The 20919-nt window shown below is 40.6% G+C and overlaps 1 protein-coding gene across 5 annotated transcripts in view; it reads right to left on the bottom strand.

Annotated features, from left to right (window-relative positions):
- Positions 1-20576, bottom strand: part of LOC102224275 (adhesion G protein-coupled receptor A1-like) — a 28704-nt gene extending 8128 nt beyond the window's left edge. The window contains exons 1-3 of one of the 5 annotated variants that reach the window (XM_023340363.1): positions 20331-20576; positions 19739-20090; positions 6946-7073 (exon numbers count right to left, since the gene is read on the bottom strand). In XM_023340363.1, the coding sequence (XP_023196131.1) occupies positions 6946-7073; positions 19739-19741 (131 nt within the window). In that variant the 5' untranslated portion in view covers positions 19742-20090; positions 20331-20576. The remainder of the gene's footprint in view (positions 1-6945; positions 7074-19738; positions 20091-20330) is intronic. The other 4 variants (XM_023340364.1, XM_005812650.3, XM_023340365.1 and 1 more) reach the window with 4 other exon arrangements.
- Positions 20577-20919: the final 343 nt, after the last annotated feature.

Genomic DNA, 20919 nt, shown 5'->3' with positions numbered 1-20919 from the left:
TCATCCAACACAGAATCACCTTGATTAGGTCAAGAGAGCCATAAATGGAGCTTTCCAAGGAAAAAAACGGCACTTCCTGTTCTGAGGGAGCGGGGCTTAGATGACGTCATAATATGATGACGTAGGATCGACGGGCATCCCACCAGTATCACTCAGGCCAAGTTTGGTGCAGCTCGGTCGAAACGTGGAATCTAGAAGCAAACGTATGGCATCGGCGTTACAAGTCACTTTGCCACGCCGCCACACCCAGCTGCTTCATCACAGCCGGTCAGGGCTTGAATCCACAACACACCAACATGTCTTCTGTCTCTGGACACAGTTTCATGTTGATTAGGTCAAAGGGCTAAGATAGCGACCGTTCACAGTAAAACATGACACTTCCTGTTCTCAGGGGGCGTGGCCTAAGCGATGTCATAATTTCACCACAGGGTCTTTTAGGACAGTGGTTCTCAAACTTTTTTCAGTGATGTACCCCCTTAAAAATATATTTTTAGTCAAGTACCCCCTGACACGGGCAAAACATTTTTGGAATAAAAAAGAGGTACAGTGCCTTCTTTTTCACTTTATCTGTACTTTCAGCAGCATTGCTGCTACGCTTTAGCCACGTCTCCATAGTTACAGTGTAATCATGATAACGACAGGTCATTGACGAGTGCCCTGGGTCCATGGGTCAAACTAACTTGGTGGGGGGGGGTCCGTTTTATTTTAAAGGATATTGAAACTAAATACTGAATATAAAATTCAGTGTATGAACACACATTTATATTTTATCGAACTTTTTACAAAATAATTTTTCCCAAGACTTATTATGAGGAGCCTACTGATTTTTTAAAGATATTTTGAAAAGCTTCACGTACCCCCTGCAGTACCTCCACGTACCCCCAGGGGTACGCGTACCCCCATTTGAGAACCACTGTTTTAGGACACCTAATGATGATCAATAACTGAAGGTTTGGTGTCTCTGTGAGTTTCTGTGCAGGATATATAAGAGTTTCGTGTTTCATGGCGAGTAGGTGAACTTTGACCCCTGGTAACCCCCTTCAGCAAGCTCATACAGTCACCAATTTGATAACTTTAAATCAGACATGCCTTATGATCAGACTGACCGAGTTTGAAGCCGATCAATCGAAATTCCTAGGAGGAGTTCGATCAAATGCAAAGGCTGTAAACGTCAAAATCGAGGTCCAAAATGGACCTTCAATACAAAATGGCCGACTTCCTGTTGGGTTTCGACCATGGCTCTAATAGACTTTTTTGTACGTCCTGACAAGATACACATATGTACCAAGTTTCGTAATTCTAGGATAAAGCATGGCTTGGGGCTGTTCATTTAATATACTCTAGGGGGCCCTATAGAGAAATTAGGCCACGCCCACCAAATTTTGTTATGAATTCCTGTCGGTGGGTGGATAAGGATCCATCCTAGTGAGTTTGGAGCAGCTGGGCCTGAAATTGTGAAATTCAGAGCCAAACATATGGCAACGGCGTTACAGGTCACTTCGCCGCGCCGCCACACCCACCTGCTATGTCAAAGCAGGTCGGGGTTGGAATACTCAACACACCAACATGTCTCCTGTCTCTGGACACAGTTTCATGTTGATTAGGTCAAAGGGCTAAGATAGCGACCGTTCACAGTAAAACATTACACTTCCTGTTCTCAGGGGGCGTGGCCTAAGTGATGTCATCATTTGACCATTGTGTATTGTAGGCCACCTGATGACGATCAAACACTGAAAGTTTGGTCCCTCTATGTGTTTTTGTATAGGAAATATAAGAGTTTCGTGTTTCATGGCGAGTAGGTGAACTTTGACCCCTGCTAACCCCCCTTCAACATGCTCCAAAACTCACCAATTTGATAACTTTAAATCAAACATGCCTTATGATCAGACTGACCAAGTTTGAAGCTGATCAATCGAAATCCCTAGGAGGAGTTCGATCAAATACGAAGGCTGTAAACGTCAAAATCGAGGTCAAAAATGGACTTTCAATACAAAATGGCCGACTTCCTGTGATAGTTGGCTTATAACATTAAATGTAAGTTCTGAGTCTTTTGGTGAGCTCTACAAGTGTACCAAATTTCATGTCTCTACGATAAAGTACGTTCATACCATTGTGTCAACAGAAAATTGCTAGTTGCCGGCGTTGAGCAATTTTTTTTGCGATTTTTGCAACAACCTTAAAATTCTAAATTTTTAAATTTTCTAGTCGCGACCGCCAAGTTTGGTGAGTTTTTGAATATGATAAAGTCCCCAAAAAGGCGCCTCTTTGGGGGGGCAGAATCGTAATAAGAAACAGTACAGATACAATAGGCCTTCGCAGCGCTTTGCTGCTCGGGCCTAAATATAAAGAGATATTAGAGAGTGTTGAAGAAACAAATAATTTGCTAGATGTTGAGTTTACAAAAGCTGAATTGAATTATGCACTCAGGAAGACAAAAAATACAACACCAGGTAAAGATCAAATTTGGTATAGAATGATAAAACAACTTACCATTCTATACCAAAGTGAAAAATAGAAAGACATAATATTGCAATTATATAATCAAATTTGGGAGGAGGGAAAATCACCTTTGAACTGGAAGGAATCAATTATAGTACCAATAGCTAAACCAGGAAAAGACAACTCAAACCCAGAAAACTACAGACTATTGCCAAACAGGTGATCAACTCAAAACCACTTGTACCTTTTTACTCTCTCTCTCTGTAGTTTAAGCACACCTGTTACCGTGGCAATCGCCTGCGCCTCGGAAGACGAGCAAATATTACGTTTAAAAACATAGCATTCAGTCCATTACGATATCAAGTTTCCAGGCGTGATATTTATTTCTCGATTATTAATCAGCGCTTCCCTGAACACAGCGATGGTTGATTGACTAGCTGTACTTGGTGCTAGAGTGGCTAACATGAGTAACAGTTTAGTCCAAAGCCTTTTCTGCTCAAATAAAATTTTTAGTGTATGTCAGATACAGTACACATTGCATATTGATCTGTTTAGCTAACGTAAGACTGTGTAGCAGACAGGCTTCAAGGTGTAGAAGTTGTATCAGTTCTGCCATTATGCTGTACTTAGCTAACGGGAAGCATATGTTTGTGAGATGGCCACACACGTGACCACGTAGAATGGGCATCAGTTAATCAAAAGCGGCCCCTATGGTAGGCTAAGGTCCGTTGTAACGCAACGACACCTTAAGAGTGCCAGTCATAGTCAATATAATGCAATGAAAGCCTTTATCCATTTCAATGTAGACATAAATGCAGAAAATTTTAATGGAGGCTGCCTTTCAGGTTTTATTAGGGATGGGCAAACATGGCATAGCTGCAGCCCCACCACCTCACCCAGAGACTGTTAAAACCCTTAACGTTTTTTTTCTTGCTTTTTCGGAGGTGACAATGCTCTAAGCATAACCAGCTCATTGTTTAAGTAATGTTTAACTTTTTTTTCCCAGATATTTGTGATGGTGCTCTCTAAAGTCCAATATGCATTGATCAATATGCTACATCAAGATCAATGGAGCCTCATGTTCAACATTTCTGAGACAAGGTAATGTTTTTTGGTTCATTCAATTTGACTTGCTGTATTACTATGTATTTAAGCATTTTAATCATTTTCAAAAATGTATGTATGTTTACAGCCAAAGAGAAGCTTAACATCTCTGAAGAACAAATGTATATCTTGTGAATGAAACTGGGTTGGAGGTTGAAGACATCAGTGACATTCTGGAGGAGAAAACCAACTTTGTCTGGAACTTCACAAATGCTTTTTCTTGCAAAGGTGATAGTAGGAACATAAAATTAGGTTCATAATATTTAATATAGCTACAACTTTTGAGGCACAGAAAGTTCAAAAGTTGTTTTTCTTTTTTATGCTTCAATAACATCATAGACAAAATTATTCTGTTATTGTAGGCACAAATTATTTAATGGTGGTCCACTGCCTCTTTGTATTGCGAGTTTCTCCTTAGAATCTGCAAGAGTCTTCATGCGCAGACACTTTCTCATCACGTACATGAATAACAGTGAGCTGTTATTCATGTCCTCTAAATGGTGATGACACCTTGATGACGTCCCCAAGAAGAGATTCAAGTGATAACATTTTCTTGCAGTCCAAAGAGGTGATATTTTCACTATATTTATGTAAAATTACTTTTACATGCAATTATGTGGGAATAGTTTCTGAATGAAGTTTGGTCATTCAACTTGTAGTTTAATAAAGATTTTTTTTGGATTACTGTTGCTGTTTGTGTACCTCCTGGCTCCACCACCCAGTGGGAAGAAGAGCATTGTGAAGATCTGTTTGAGAAACTCTGAGCCATGTTGTTTCACAAAGTAAGTCGACCCAACCTTTAGTAAAGTGGTATTACTGTGAAGTTGAAAAGCTATTATCTGATTTAATTTTGTTCCACTGAAAAATTTCTTTGTCATGCCGCAGCCTTCAAGAGATGACGAGCTCAGTCCAGGGGAGGCAGCCCTACTACGTTTTAGCGGTTGGAGTATCACGCCATCAATAACTACTACATAGCTGTGGATTGTCAACTCATTCCCTGCAAGGCTAAGTCTTAAATTTCAGCTTATGACAAACTCTTCATAGAACAGTATGTGCACTAATGCCCCCAAAACAGATTGCCATGACATACCACTGGGAGTTGAGTTTTAACTGCATTGATTATGGAAATGTAAAGACGTGAGAAAGTGAGTAAACAAATGAGGACATTGTGGCAGAAAACATGCACGCTGACATGAATTGTGACATTGATGTGGTATCTTGGGTTGCATGTGATGGCATAGCATATTTTCCTGGTCTCATTGTGGGTTCCAAGTTTGAAGATGGAATGTTAATATTTTGTCAAATAGGTGACATTATTGTTTTTGCTGGGAATTATTTTCTTGGTATCAAACAGTTTGAAACTCTTGGATTTGGCTAACATTTTCACTCCTACTATGTGGTGAAGGAAAATTAGTTTGATGGTTCTATGCTGAGTGTTGACCAGTTGCATTTTTCTAACCTTTTGACCTTAAGACAACATACAGTTTTGAGAGGAATAACGTGTAATACTGCTGAAGTGTACCATTTTGAAGCGTCTTTTTTACATTTTCACATTTTGTTAATTGGGGTTGTCTTTGTTTATAATTGCTAATGACCATGGTGCAGCCCAGTGCTAGAAGTTTAGACAATTCTGATATTTAAAATGGGATGTTTATATTAAGGATGTCCTTTAATTTGCTTCAGTTACTGTTACTTATAATGCTGCAAACTAAAATAAAGTATACTTGGATTTTCTGTTTGCTCATTCATATGTAATTATTTTTAATGTAAGAGTTAATGTATCTTTGTAAGAGAGCATTTAGAGCTATAATACACAATGATACAAGTGTCAAAAATCAACTCTTTAATGCTAGAATTAACTCTGTTTTGGTGATGGATAAATTCTCTTTTCCATGGCACATTGTGATCCGTATAGTTTAAACTCTGACACAGTTTATTTTTTGCTCTATCAGTCTTGAAAGAGTCTAATTGTATTGGTAAAAGAGTTCATTTATACTCCTAAATTGTTAGAATTGCACATTATTCTGGTGTTATTTTTTTACTCCAATGTCCAGTGTTCTTTCAACACTGGGGATTTGGATCCAAATGATCACCAAGTTTGGTGTAAACTTTACTCTTAAAGTGTAACATATACACTTCATAATTAGCTGTGTAGTAATAAGGTTGGTCAATACTTAGCAAATCAGCTTAAGCATAAGAGAGAAAAATCCACCATTCCAGCCATTTTAAATTGAGCAAGACCCTCAAGAAATTAATAATGTATTTTAATCTTTTTATATTCGGTTATATACACCAGATAATAATCCAAAAGATAATCAAATAGAATCCTTCTTAAAAGAGATGGGTCTTCCTCATTTATTTAATGATTAATACACTAGAGCTTAAACTCTCACCAGCTGAACTTCAAAACACACTTCTTAAAATGCCCAACAACAAATCACCTGGACCTGATGGATTTCCTGCTGAGTTCTACAAACAATTCTGGTCCATGTTATCACCACTTTTCTATAAGGTAATAAATGAAATGAAATCTAATTCTTCCATACCACCAGTTATGAACACAGCTGGCATAACATTACTCTTGAAACCCAATAAGGAACCGATGTACCCTTCAAGCTTCTTACTTAAAGAAATCCGTGTTTCTTTCAGTAATAGATTTAAAAATTATCACTAAAGCACTTGCATCAAGAACAGAAAAAATCATCCCAACATTAATTCATCCAAATCCAAACTGGCTTTATCAAAAACAGAAACCTAATTGATAGTACCCGCAGATTATCTAACTTTAATACCTCCCACCAAAATAAAGCAAAAACTGTGAGTTTCTTTGGATGCAGAGAAAGCTTTTGATAAAGTCAACTGGAAATTCTTGCTCAAGGTATTGGAAAAATTTGGATTTGGAGAGTTGTTCATTGGGTGGATAAAAACACTGTACACTGCACCAAGAGGTTGCTGCACATTTGTACCTGTCGGCCACTGTACTAATCAGTCCATTTGTCATCTTAACTCCTTCTGTTTATCTACCTTCCTGACTCATTACTGTTCACTGGTTGCTTCCATTGACTCAGTTTTACTCTGTTCTGCTCTTTTCTTGTTCCTGGTTTCAAGTATTGTACTTTTTGCCTTTTGTTCAATATATAGTGGCTCATAAGACTATTCCATTCTCCTGTTTGCATTTTGGTCTTATTCTGAACACACCAAACATGAAAGTTTGAACTTGTTGATTGTTATAAAGTCTCCTCCTGGGAGGAAGGACCTACAGTAATGCACCCAACTAAATGGAAATAATTCTTAACTTTGAGATGGGATTTAACATGCAGTTTGAAGGTTCAAATTAAGCTAATGTTTCTGATAATGCAAACAGCTCATTTGGGTAAAAAAAAGTCCTAGACAGACTCTTACCTGTGGTGTACAATGTAAGTCACGATGGAGACAAGTAAACACAGCAGCATGACGGCAGTACAGGCATACACCACAGGATGTAGATATTCCCTAGGGTATGGAGGGAAGGACAGCACTCTCTTTAGATCCTGGTAAATATACAAAAAAAAATCACACTTGAAATTAGTTAATTATTTTCAAAATGTTTGGAGGACAGGCGCACATAAGAGATCTGTTTATGTTAAATTTAAAGTTCTAGTTACTAACATCTAACTCTGAAATAAACAGTTTGAAAAGTTATAACCAGTTAAACAACGATACTGCACTGATGTGTATATCAAGGGGTTTCTTCTAATTTATTTACATTAGAACTTAACAGGCCTTATTATAACAACAACCTAACAGTGGCAGCATAGTTGACCTAAGACATACTACTCATTACGCAAATGTCGAATCAAGTAATCACACGGCAGCAACTCAGTGCATTTAGGCACGTAGACATGGCCAAGACCATCTGCTGCAGTTCAAACTGAGCATCAGAATGAGGAAGAAAGGTGATTTAAGTGACTTTAAATGTGGCCTGGTTGTTGGTACCAGATGGACTGGTCTGAGTATTTCAGAAAGTGCTGATCTACTGGGATTTTCACACACAACCATCTATAGGGTTTAACAGAGAATGGATGGAAAAAGAGAAAATATCAAGTGAGCGGCAGTTCTGTGGTCGCAAATGCCTTTTTGATGCCAGAGGTCAGAGGAGAATGACCTGATTAGATCTTTTAAAACAGCAACAGTAATTCAAATAACCACTTGTTACAACTGAGGTATGCAGAAGAGCATCTCTGAATGCACAACACGTGAAACCTTGAGGCGGATGGGCTACAGCAGCAGAAGACCACACCGGGTACCACTCCTGTCAGCTAAGAACAGGAAACTGAGGCTACAATTCACACAGGCTCACCAAAATTAGACAATAGATGATTGGTAAAACGTTGCCTAGTCTGATACCTCTCGATTTCTGCTGCGACTTTCCGATGGTAGAGTCAGAATTTGGCGTCAACAACATGAAAGCATGGATCCATCCTGTCTTGTATCAACAGTTCAGGCTGGTGGTGGTGGTGCAATGGTGTGGGGGATTTTTTCCTGGTACACTTTGGGCCAGGAAAGTGTGCCAGGAAACTTTCCTGGCCCAAAGTATCAATTGAGCATTGTGTCAACGCCACAGCCTGCCTTGGTATTGTTGCTGACCATATCATCCCTTTATGACCACAGTGTGCCCATCTTCTGATGGCTACTTCCAGTTATAAAGCGTAAATTATCTCAGACTTGTTTCTTGAACACGAGAATGAGTTCACTGAACTCAAATGGCCTCTACAGTCCCCAGATCTCAATCCAATAGAGCACCTTTGGAATGTGGTGGAACATAGATGTGCAACTGACAAATCTCCAGCAAGTGCATAATTCTGTCATGTCAATATGGACCAGACTTTCTGAGAAATGTTTCCAGTACCTTGTTGAATCTATGCCATGGAGAATTAAGGCAGTTTTGAAGGCAAAAGGGGACCAACCGTGTACTAGCAAGGTGTAAAATGGCCGGTGAGTGTATGAAACAAATTTGTGGCATGTAGAAATATCCTCTTCAACATTGTGATCTACATATGTACATGTTGGTCCTTACCAATTGCATCCTATCCCTATTCATAAATATTATAATAATATAATATTATATATTGATAAAGGTTATCCACGAACATTTAGTGTAAACAACTCCTGGCTGTAGGAAAAGGCAGTGCTTTGCAATCCTCATGCCAGTACAAAAAGGAAGCAACCAGAGCAAAGTACCTTTTGTGTTGTCACAAAGTGGTCAATTTTGGCTAACAAAGTTAACCAAGCTTATTGACTTAGTTATGGAGACGGAGGTTTCAAGAAACAGACTCCTTCACATTATCAGGTTCCAGCAGCTGTGCTCTCTTATTCCTTCAGACTTTTTCCACAGTTTGTGTGATCTGGCTCAGGCAGCAGCAGTTCTGTTCCGCTGCAAGTGTTTCCACACACCTGCAGCTTGTTGCCACCTCATCTACCTAAGGACTACCTTAGGACCTGGAAGCTAGCACGTCGGCCCCTGAGTGTTAACCAGTGTTGGTAAAACTCCACCCCCTCTGATTTCTAAGTGTCTCCTAAGTCTCTCGCCTTTTTTTCACCCGTGTTATTTCCTCGTGCATGTTATTTGAACTGATCCTTGTATCCGGATGTCCCCTTAATCCATTCAGATCCATTCCACTCCTATTCTGGTCAAGACTCTACGGCTGACCTTCTCCAGTCCACCTACTGCTGCATATCCTACCCGCCCTTCCACTAGTGATGGCCAAATGAAGCATCATGAAGCAATGAAGTTTTCAAGCCCTTTGCTTTGCCCAAAGGTTTATTAATTGATGCTTCATTCATTACTCGCTAGTGGCATCTGCTGCTGAAACTGCAACAACCTTGTCACTCAGAACCTACTTCAAAAGATTTGTATATGCAATATTGTCATAATGCTTTGTCAAACCCATGTTTAGTAACAGGAGAGTCAAATTAATCCTATTTAACTGTCATCTATTTTTAGTTATTAAAATGATTTGTAGCCAAACTAATCCTGGTATATGTTGACTGTCAGTAGTGTTTCCGTTTGTTGTAGACTGATTTGATAACAAAGACATTTGCTGTTTTAGTGTCTTAGGAGTACAGTGCTTGTTGGGACAGACAGTATTATTTGTGTTTTGATTTGCTTCCTGAAAAACTAAAATTCTTCAAGATTTTCTTTTTCTCAGATGTCTGGTTGGCTCTGATCACTCATATTTAGTTCCGTGCAGAATTTTACTCTTCCAACAGCTTTAAGCCTGTTTCTGCTGTGCAAGACTAATAATATAATATATTAATAGTGGAAATTTCCAGAGGGTGAGTATTTGTGGAGGTTAGAGGGGTCAATTGTTTTTAAGAAACTTCTTGTGAGCGGTCATCTCAAAGTATTCCCAAATATCAGAGTTTTTACTCCTGCTGACTTCATTTCAATCAAGTTTATTTTTATGACACATTTCAGCAACAATGCAGTTCAAAGTGCTTTATATCATAAAAACACAGAAATATAGTCTAAAAATACCATGCAGTCAACAGCTGAGGAAAAAGGTAACAAACGTTACATTTTGATACCATCATCAAAATTATCAAAACATATAAAATATGTCTGTAAATGTACCTTTTTTTCAGCCACTGCTGCTCAACCCAATTACCTACAACAACCCATGAAGCAGCACGGCTCATCGTGCTTTTATTTTGAAAACCGACACACAAATTGAAACAGTCATGTGTCCCATGTAATGTGATCAGGGCCGCCCAAGACTCCATGGGGCCCTAAACAGAGTTTGGTTTTGGGGTCCTCTAGTTCTGCTAATAATGTGGACTGGATGCAATCCACATTATTTGATCATAGCTGCACACCTGCTAAAATGATTGCATCTCTGACAGTGATGTTTACATTATATCCTTTATGCCCGTACAATATAGGATACATTTATTGGCCCATTTTTGGGCACTAATTTCCTTAACTTTGAGGGATTGGTGATCGGCCAACACTTGCATGTGAAACCAATCGTATCCACCAATCTTATCTACCTCAGAAAAGGTTTAAAAAGTAGCCACTGTCCTCTTCTGCTCTGCTGTGAGAGAGGTTTGACTGATAGACCGGACCACCAGCTCAGGTCTTCATGTTTGCAGTTAACAATAGTGGCTCCACTGTTGCAAACTCAGCGACTTTTTTGCTATATTTAGCAACATTTCAGACAAAAATTGGTGTCAGCCAAAATCAAAATTGGCATGTCAGGCTTTTAAAACATTGGTAATAGGCGATCAGCCAGAAAACTGCAATCGATGCACCCCAACTTAAGATGCAATACATACATACAAAGTTAAATTTCTCTTAGGTGTAATTACAATAGTTAAAAATTATATTTATACCAGGCGTCTTTCTCACCTCAGAATGTGGACCAGTAGTGGGCTAAGTCTATGCCTTCAAACAATTTTAATTTGAGAAGTTTCACATAGCTTATAAGTTGTTGTAAAAATAATGTTTGTTTTAGATACATAAATTATCATGCTCAGCAGCAAACTAATACTTATCACCAACTATAGCTTAGAGCAGCTCATTGATATATTAATGCAGTAGCCATGTAGCCTGATGTAAAAACATTTTGCTAGACATTATCAAACATTGAGAAGTTTTAATTATTGTTATCAAACGTTATCAAACACGCCAACCAGGAGAATGGACTCATTTAAAGTTAAGACTCAGTTTCACACAAATACAAACATTGTAGCATAAATGTTTAGTTGTTGAACTGGACTATGGAGGACCAAAACTGACATAATAAAAATAAAAATAAAAGCATAAATATATAGTTTTTCCTTGTCCTTAAATGGTCCTCCATACTGGACAAGGTCGCTATCAAGATAAGTTTCTATTAGCAGCTCCACACATCTTTCTGATAAATATCACGCTACCAAGACACATTAAAACATACCTTGATCTTGGCTTTTTTTTTCCTATTCTTCCTCTTTCTTTTCTCTCTCCCTGAAAGGTTCAGTCCTTTTTTGCAATATTGTTTTTATAACTTATCTTAAACTGGTGCTTTCACGGTTTGAATGCACATTGCAGGGCAGCTCATATTACCGTGCAGTGAGGTACCTACCGCGGCCACTAAAATCAATTAATTTTTTTTATTTTTTCCTTTTTGTCTATATAACACATACATTGTCAGATGTATATTATTGTAAAAAAAAAAATCACAACTTGTAATGAAGCTGTGTGTTTGTGTTAATATAATGCCATGGAAATCATTACTAAAAAAAAAAAGTAGTGGAACTTTTTTTTTCCTCTTATGGGCCAGGGCCATAAGCAGCCGCTTAGTTTGCTTATGCATTGAGCTGGCCCTGAATGCGAGGCATTGTTTGTTGTCAGCCACGTGGTTTTCAGCAAGACACAAGCATTGAAGCGGGGCTTCATCTGACACACCCCCTTTTTTACTTGGTACACGCCTCGAAGACTGGCTTCAGATGGCCCATCTCTACCTCCCACAACACCATCACACGGCTGATCATACCGGTTCCCGCCTAGAGGCCAGGAGGATTCCTGGACTGAATCCTCCACCCCATCATAAACATTCACTCCGTTCATCTCAACTGTAAGAACATCATATCCTAAGGCTTTCTCGTTATCACGATCACCGCTTGCCTGTCTCCCTCTGCTTTCCAGAACTGCCACTTGTCCTCTGCTGAACCAGTGGACCACCCCCCTCCCTGAGAGCTCTGCTGAGCCATTTCCACCACTGAGCGCATCTCTTTGTAATTCTCAATTTATTAAAGATCCTTAAATTCTGCTTCTTCTAATAGTGTTTTGCATGTGAGTCCAACATATCCTCAAAACCAACATGACACACAAAGTGATGTGCATGTCCAGAAAAGGTGTAGCTTTCCCTCAGTGGGAAAAAGACAATAATGCTTGCTCAAAGGATAGTTGTATGCTGGTGGCATTGTCTTAATCGTGTCAACTCACTTTTCCTCTGTGTTCCAAGCCTGAGTGTTTTATAGATCCTATTATCTCTCCCTTTCATCCACATCTTTGAATGAAAATGGGGCCTCTCATCTTGCTCCACTGAATAAACCATCAATTAGGCTAAGCATGACTGCTTAAATGCTTCTCAGATTCCATAAAATGCAGCATACACACTCATACATACATATACTAAAGCAAGGAGTTGACACACATAATAGCAGAGATCTGAGGGAGGAACTTAATTTTCCTCAGCTGACTGACCTGTATGGAGTAACTTTGTAAGACAATCCAATTAAACGTATGGCTGATACCTGTGCTGTGACGAATAAACCCAGCTTTTAGAAAATTAAGGCCTTCCACCAACTGAAACTCAAGCTCTATGAAATTTTTCCTGACAGTAGGAGACATTTCAGAGAAATTTCCCTCTTTTTATATTGCTGGGATATAAACACCTAACATTCAGAGTTCTGCTGTTAAGGTTTTAGGAACCATTTAATTCAAGTCTAGTTGATGAAGAATTGCAAGCTTGTCATTTGTAAATTGGATTTCTATTCTACATTAAAACAATGGAAGATGAAACAAAAGTGTACAATGTGGGTTTCAGAGAAATTTCAATTAAAAAAACAGATATTTAAAATAAAAAATTTAATTCACACAGTCCACCTTTTACTTAAAATTATTTTATTATGTTTGCCTTTTGTAAGACTATTTAGTTAGTGTTAAGTATTGTCAATGATGTCATCCAACAACATCAACACATAATAGCCTAGACATGTTTTCAAATTTTCTGTCAAATACAAAAACACAATGGAACACCTATTGTTCCCTAACAACACTTCATAGAACAACACAAGGCTTTTAAAACAGTTATGCTAATTAAATGAAGTGTGTTAAAGTTCAGGAACATCAGAGCAGGTGGTCCAGGTTGAAGCTAAGGTCATTCCCAGGCTGGAGAAAGGCAGTGTTCTAACATTTACATCCTTAAAACTCTTTCTTTCTTTCTGTCTTTCTTTCTGAGTCAGAATTCTATGAGTTGGCCAGTCATCTACTATAGTCCGGTCCAGCTGGTCCTGATTTTTTAAATAAATCCAGTCTGCTCAGGGAATATATGAAGATTCATCTTTTCAAGCCTTGTGGACAACATTTTGTAAGTGATTTTGAGATCTTAACTAGAACTGCAAGCAGTTATAATGGGTTTCTTGCCCAACCCAGGAGGTCCTCCCTATGCACCGCCCCACCCACCACGGGTTTTAATATGTGTTTTAATCTGGAATCAAACCTGCAGCCTTCCAATTCAGAGTCCATCACATTACCCAGCAAGCTATGTCACTGTGCTTACTCATGTTGGCAGTGAAACCAAATTCAAAATGAATTAATTGATCCCACAAGAATATGAAGTGAAACACATGGCTCAACCCAGAATTGAACATGGAGCTTTCCAATTCAGAGTCCATTGCATTCATCAATGAGCTATATTGTTTAATGCACTCACATACACAGTCAAACAGAAATAGGGGATTGGCTGGCATTTGATTTAGTGATGAGGAAAAAGTGAGTGGCACTTCACTCCTGCCGGCAGTACCCAGTCGTGCAAGGCATAGGCTTTGGAGATCAAATCCACAACCCAGTATGCAAGTCGCTGCTTAGAAAGTGCCTGACCTTTCCGTGAACCAGCATAGCAAACAAAAAGGGTATACACGGAAGGATGCCGTGACATTGATATATGCCTCAAAGGCACAAACAGGGCACAGTGGTTCAGAGGAGCATCCGGTGTCAAACAGGGCAAGACGGAGCGGCTGGGTACTGCCAGTGACACCTTAGGAATAAATGCTACATCAGGCCACAGTGTAACACCTGAAACATAAGGATTCCACCGGCAGCAGGGCTCAGCTATCGAGAGAGCCTGCAATTCCCCCACACGCTTTGTGGAAACCATCGCCAAAAGGAACGCCGTCTTCAGTGAGAGCCATTTGAGGTCCGCCAATGCCAGGGGTTCAAATGGGAGGGACTGAAGTGCCTCAAGCACCAGAGAAAGTTCCCACACCGGTGCCACAGTGCAGTTGGGTGGGTGCAAATGCCAAGCACCTCTCAAAAACAGTACAATGTCTTTGTCTCGGCCACTGAACAACCATTCAGCCCAACTTGCCAACAGGAAATGGCAGCCACATAAACTTTTAAGGTAGATGGAGACCGTCCCCAATTCAGTAATGCCTGCAGGAAGGTCAGTATGTCAGAGATTGAACACTGCACCGGGTCCTGCCCTTTATTATGGCACCAGATCGCAAAGACCGCCCACTTGTTATCATAGACAGCTTGCGAGGACGGCGCCCGTGCATTAGCCATTGTATGCCCTACTGACCCAGTGTATCTTGAAAAAGTGTACCCCGGCCTTTCAGGGGCCAAATCCAGAGCTGGAGCCAGTCCGGTTTGGGGTGCAAAATCCAACCCCCCATCTGGGAAAGAAGATCCCTCCTGGAGGGGAAGATGCATTGGCGAGCCGGAAGGGGGTCACCAGCAGAACCCTGTGCCCCTCCTGACAAACCCTCAGGAGAGGCTGAAAACGTAGGCTGAATGGTGGAAAGGCATAAAGGAGGGTCCGGGGCCAGTCGTGTGCCAACGCATCGTGGCCCAGAGGGTTGCTGCCGTCCAAGGAGAACCAAAGGAGACAGTGAAATGCATCCCTTGAGGCAAAGAGGTCCACGTCCGCCCTGCCAAAGACCTTCCAGATGCACTCCACTACCTCTTGGTGAAGCTTCCACTCTCCAGGAAGCAGCTTCTGACGAGATAGAAAATCTGATGGCATGCTCTGTGGCCCCGGGATGCAGGCTGCTCTGAGGCTGTCCAAGTATGGAGCTTCCAGGTCAGAAGCCATTGAGTCAAGAACAAAAGTTTCCTTGACCTGGTCCCCCCCTGGTGGTTGATGTGAAAAACCACAGTGGTGTTGTCTGACCTCACCAGCACATGCTTCCAATTCAAGTCAGGAATAAAGCTCCAAAGAGTCAGAAGCACAGCCTGTAATTCCAGGACATTGATGTGTTCCCTGCTCTGTCGCTGGGACCATGTCCACTGTGTCATTTGACCCCGCCAGGTTGCACCCTATCCCATGGAGGATGCATCTGTAAATACAACTTCCCAACGACATGGGAGGGAACTGAGCGGGACCCTTGTTGTCATAAACAACCTCACCCTCCATTCAGACAGAGACTGAAAACACTGCACCCCCACAGCAAAAGTCCAAACGGGAGGAACCTGAGCTGGAAGTGCTTCCCCTAAAAAAGCAAAATGAAGAAACCACCAATCGGGTGGAGCGATTGAAACATGAAAATAAGCATCCCTGACATCTATGGAAGTGAACCAATCGCCCGGGGAAATCGCCTGCAACACTTCCTTGGTGGTCAGCATACAAAAAGGCATGGCCTTCAAGTACACATTCAGGCCCCTGACGTCCAAGACTGGACGTAGACCCCCGGTCTTCTTCGGAACCAGAAAATATATGGAATTAAAGCCCCCTGGATCCAGCAGGGGGTCCACAGGCACTATATCTCCCTTGGCCAGCAAGGTGCAGATTTCTTGGTTCAGTGCCTGTGCCTTCACCGGGTCGTGGATCACAGTCATCCTGACCAGGCCAGGGACGGGTGGCCGGCGGCAGAATTGAAGACAGTATCCCCGGGACAGGGTGGACAACACCCACAAGTCCAGGGTGTGGGCAGCCCAGAAACCGAGCTGTCCCGGGGTAAAATAACCGACCGCCGGCCGTAAGGCATCATCTGCTGGCCCCCCGGCCCTTTGAAGGCCTGGGAGGACGCTGGCCAGACTGTGCAGCTCGAAAGGGGTGAGATGACCTCACCCCAGCTTGGTCTCAAGCCCGGTTTCCCTGATCTGGAGCAGGTCTTTGGACCGATTTCTGACCTGGCACCAGACCCTGGGGCTCAATGAAAGAATGAGATGGGCACAAGGACCTCCGTGAAGGACCCGCAGCTGCCCAAGAGCCGACTGGTTGGCGATCACGTCTGTGAAGCCCTGCCAGCTGCCTCCTTGTTTGAGAGGCCTGAGCTGTACGATCCAAGGTATCCAGCCAAAAAGTCCCCCCGGAACTACAGGCAGGGCCCTTAGGGTTCTTCTACAAGGCTCAGTAAGTGGCGACTGCACCAACCAGTCCTGGTGACGAGCATGAACCAGTGTGGAGAGTGTGCGTCCAAGCTCCTTCGTCATGAGAACAAAAGTCTGCAGAGATGCATCAACCTTGTGTGGTGTGGTCCAGTGGAACAGATTCCAAAGAAGAAGACAGGGCCAGCATAAGATAGGAGAGAGAGTTCCCAATCCGGCCCATGCGGGCCCCAGAGTCATATGCCTTGCAGAGAAGTAATACGGCACTGAGGCCGCAGACAATGGTAATTGGGCCGCAAAGCCTCATCAGGTGGGATAATAAGAGAGGCAATGCCCAGTTCCACCGCTGGCATCTTCCCCAAGCCAACCCTGGGTGCCTCCTGCATGGCTGCCAAGACCCTGCCATCCATTGTCAGATGGGAAAGCGTCTTGGTGTCTGACCAGCAAGCAAGTAGTTCCCGTATATACTCCTCCAAGGGAGGAACCACAAAGGCAGTCTCTGATCTACTGCGCCTAAAAAAGGTGCTGGAAGCTGATGAAATTTTGTGAACTAAAAGCTTAATTTTAGTATACTGTAAAGATTTCATGGACCTGATAAGCTACAATATGGCCTCCTTCAGAATAACATCATATAAATTGAGGTAGTTTGGCATTTTGTCAACTCCATCAGTTTTTAACTGACAGTGTGACTCTTCCAGTGATAGTGTTGACAAATCTCACTTAAGTGCGTAGTTAATTCATTTTAATGTATTTTACATAAATGGCATTACTTCACATGTATCAAGTATTTCCTTTTACTCACTAGTTTGTCATCATCTTCAGTTCTGTGTCTACTCCCTCATGCACTGTTAACTCTGTCAGATGGACTTTATGTTGTTTTTTGTTTTAAATAATATTTCTTTTGTTTCTTGGGAAGCATTTGTCTGTAAAACTGAGTAAAAATATCACTAATAGGGTCATTAAAAATAATTTGACATTTATTTTTGTCAGATGGTGATGACAAAGTTCTAGGTGAGGTCCATTAAAAATGTAATTTTCAAAAAAATGTTGCAACTGGAAGCCTGCACCTTAGCATCTTTACATTTCCAAAACATTATTTGTCAAATTTGTATACATAAGGAATAATTTTAAAAAAAAAATTGGGAAAATTTAAACCCATTTTGTCCCACTTCTCAATAATCACTGAGTAACGTCTCAGTTCACTCTTAATGCTGGAGCACACCGATGATCAGACATCTTATTGTCACGTGCAGGAAATGGCCGCCCTGCTCCGCACATACAGGTTCGCTGAACCATCCGTTTCAGAAATACACCATGTTATTAAAATACTGACTGCTTATCACATAAATGAGAATGTACCGACATATTTCAACGAGTGATGTATATATTTACCAATTTTCTGCCAAAACTATCTCCCGCAGATAAAACATGTACAGTTCACATCCAAGTTCAGCACGTAGCATAGCAACACAGGAAGAAAACAAGATGCATTTTCTGCCCCTTGGGAAACAGTAATCACCTTGAAACACTGCTCTCTGGTGGTCAAAATGTGCAGCACCCGAGACCAACTATACCTGTACATATTTAAATGTGAAAAACAAATAAAATTACATAACGGAACCAAAATAACTCAATAGCATTGCTACCATAAGATAAAAGAAAACCAACAATTTGAAACAGTACAATTATTCACCCAAAATTTACCACCCGGCTACATTATAAAGAATTGTTACAAAGAATCGCTAAACACAAAGAATGAACAACAACAGAGCTAACCCAAGCTACTAAGAAAAGACTGATCAAAAGTTAAGGCTGAAATGAAAGCAGGTGACAGAAAAACATGAAAGTGACAAAAACCTAAACAACCCAGGATCATGACAAAATTGGGCATTGAAAATATTTCCATTTGAATTTTAACAGCGTTGTAATATGCATTTGTAAACTGCATTGTGACCAATTTAATGTGAGAATTTGATATTTAGGTACAAGAAATGCTACAAATAAGGAAGTTGTAGTGAAACAATTTGCCATGTCAAGTGTATGTGATATTCAACAATAAAGATATTCAGTTTTATGTCTCCATATTTATTAGGTTGCCATGTGTTTCCTTTTCTTGTTCTTTTTAGATTCCTGCTCTACATTCTTTACCCTTTCAACTCAGACATTTTGTTTGTGTGACTTGGGATATCCAGGAATATAGCTAAATGTTAATGCACTCTGTTTTCAGTCCCAGAATGAACACAGTAACTCTTTTGATTGATTATGAAAAACTGTCACATAAAGTTATTGTGAGAGTCACCGAATTTATTACAGTCAGATCACTTGAGAAAATGTTGTGACTGTTTATGTGTATTACTGGTCACAATTTGTTTTGTTTATTATAATAAGTTAATTTTTCTTTGTAATTTGTTAGTTGTTTCAGAACCTAGTTTTATATGTCTATCGCCTGTCTTAATTCATAGCACTGATATTTCCGAGATGTAATTGAATGTATCTCTTTACCTGTGTTCCTTGAAGGTACCTTTTTGCCAAAGGACCGAGAAGGACCTCGCTGCAGCAAACAGAAAGGGGCAGGGACGGACCACTGTCATTCTCATACCTTATTTGGAAATATTTCTTATCCACGGTCTCCCGTGTTTATTGTTTATTTTTAAACCTTTTAAACCTTCATCTTTAGGAAGGATTTCTTTTATTTACTTCAGCGCAGCTCACAGTTTTTAACAAATTCCGTAGCTTTCTGTGTACTTCTAAATCTGGTTCTTAGTCGCATCTTTTCGGGTCTGCTACTGCCTCTAGTGGCGTGGGGGTGGTAACACAACTAATATAATTACATTACTAAAACAGAATACCAGAAAGTCTTTATTATTTATTATTAATTCTGGCATTACTGGCAACGTAAAAGATAAATTATCTTCTAAAACACCATATTTTTCCATTTTTTTCGGGATATAGAGCTAGTTAGGTTATATAAACGATACCATCATACATTAAATGACTCATTAAGACACTGGTCTGATGCTCTGCCTATGTTCGGAATGGATCTTCTACTTCTTATGATATGTGAAGGAAATGGATCAAAATATTAGATTAATTTGAACTTGTTAGGAAAGACTAGATACTTACCATCAGCTTTATCAAAGTTGCACTTGAGCTGTGAACTGAGAACCACTGCGCCACGCCCTTCCCTAACCTGCGTGTACCAGATCCATGGAATAGGAGAGTCTCAGCAGGGAGTTGGTCCCCTGTCTCCGGCAGTGAGGAAGATGATGAAGATGAAACCCAGGGTTCTCGGATCACTGAAGTCTACCGCTGTTCGTCCAGCGCAGCGGCTCCGCTTCAGCCTTGTTCTCCTGACTCCATCCGGACGTGGTCAAGGCAGAACATCCATGCCTGCTTTATCTTCTATCGAGCTCTGCGTGACACATGAGCGTGGGCGGATAGTTGGGCAGACGTTCACGCTAAGAATACAGGGATGCTTTAAAAACAAAGTGAAATCTGTCTGATAAACTACTGAAAGCAGGAAAATAAGCACGCATGCATGAATGATGTTTGCTGCGTTTTGCTTTTCTTATTTCCATTTAGGTTAAGATACCTAAAATATTGCTAGTTGACTTAATATGCCAATTATCTGCAAAAGGAGCAGGTCTGTTGCCACAGGCTCAGATGCTACTTTTAAAGATGCTGCCTTATAACGGTAAGCAGAGGCGGAATTTACCTGCGGTCGTGTCTTCTCCGCTCAGCTGAGCGTTCCGTAATCCAGGTCAGAATAGAAGTGGTTCCGCTCGGTTTCTGTGAGGATGCGCCGCATGTGACGCAGAACAGAGAGGGGCGGCTTGGGAGGTGTGTGGCGATTTATTTCAAAGCAAGCCTTCCTGGCGACCTGCGCGGTCAAACCACTTGTAAACTATTTTGCATTTCATAAACATACAAAATGTTGCATTTATGTAGGAAGACGGAACCTTTTAGACCGAGAGGTAAGGGCTCCACATCTCCAAACATCTTCCTACGTCTGAAATCATCCGGTATTTGTGCCGTTTGGTTTCTGATGATTTTAAAAAAAGAAGAAATTACTTAAGATTTATTTACTCATTTAAACATTTTTGCTTTGTTATTCTCATTTACATATATGGTACTGTTTCATTTTTTTATCTTCTGTGACTAATTGTTTGTTATAACACACTTTTACAAGATAACACATCTGCTTTTTAATAATAATATTAAATAAATATAATGTATTTATTTTTTTAAATAATTTATTGCTAAATAACCAACAATCACAGATTGTTAATTAAACGGACTTCCCC

This window comes from Xiphophorus maculatus, chromosome 10 (assembly GCF_002775205.1).
Source record: "Xiphophorus maculatus strain JP 163 A chromosome 10, X_maculatus-5.0-male, whole genome shotgun sequence".
Classification (NCBI taxonomy): Eukaryota; Metazoa; Chordata; class Actinopteri; order Cyprinodontiformes; family Poeciliidae; genus Xiphophorus; species Xiphophorus maculatus.
The sequence above is the reverse complement of the archived record's forward strand: the minus strand, read 5'-3'. Positions and strand labels throughout refer to the sequence as shown.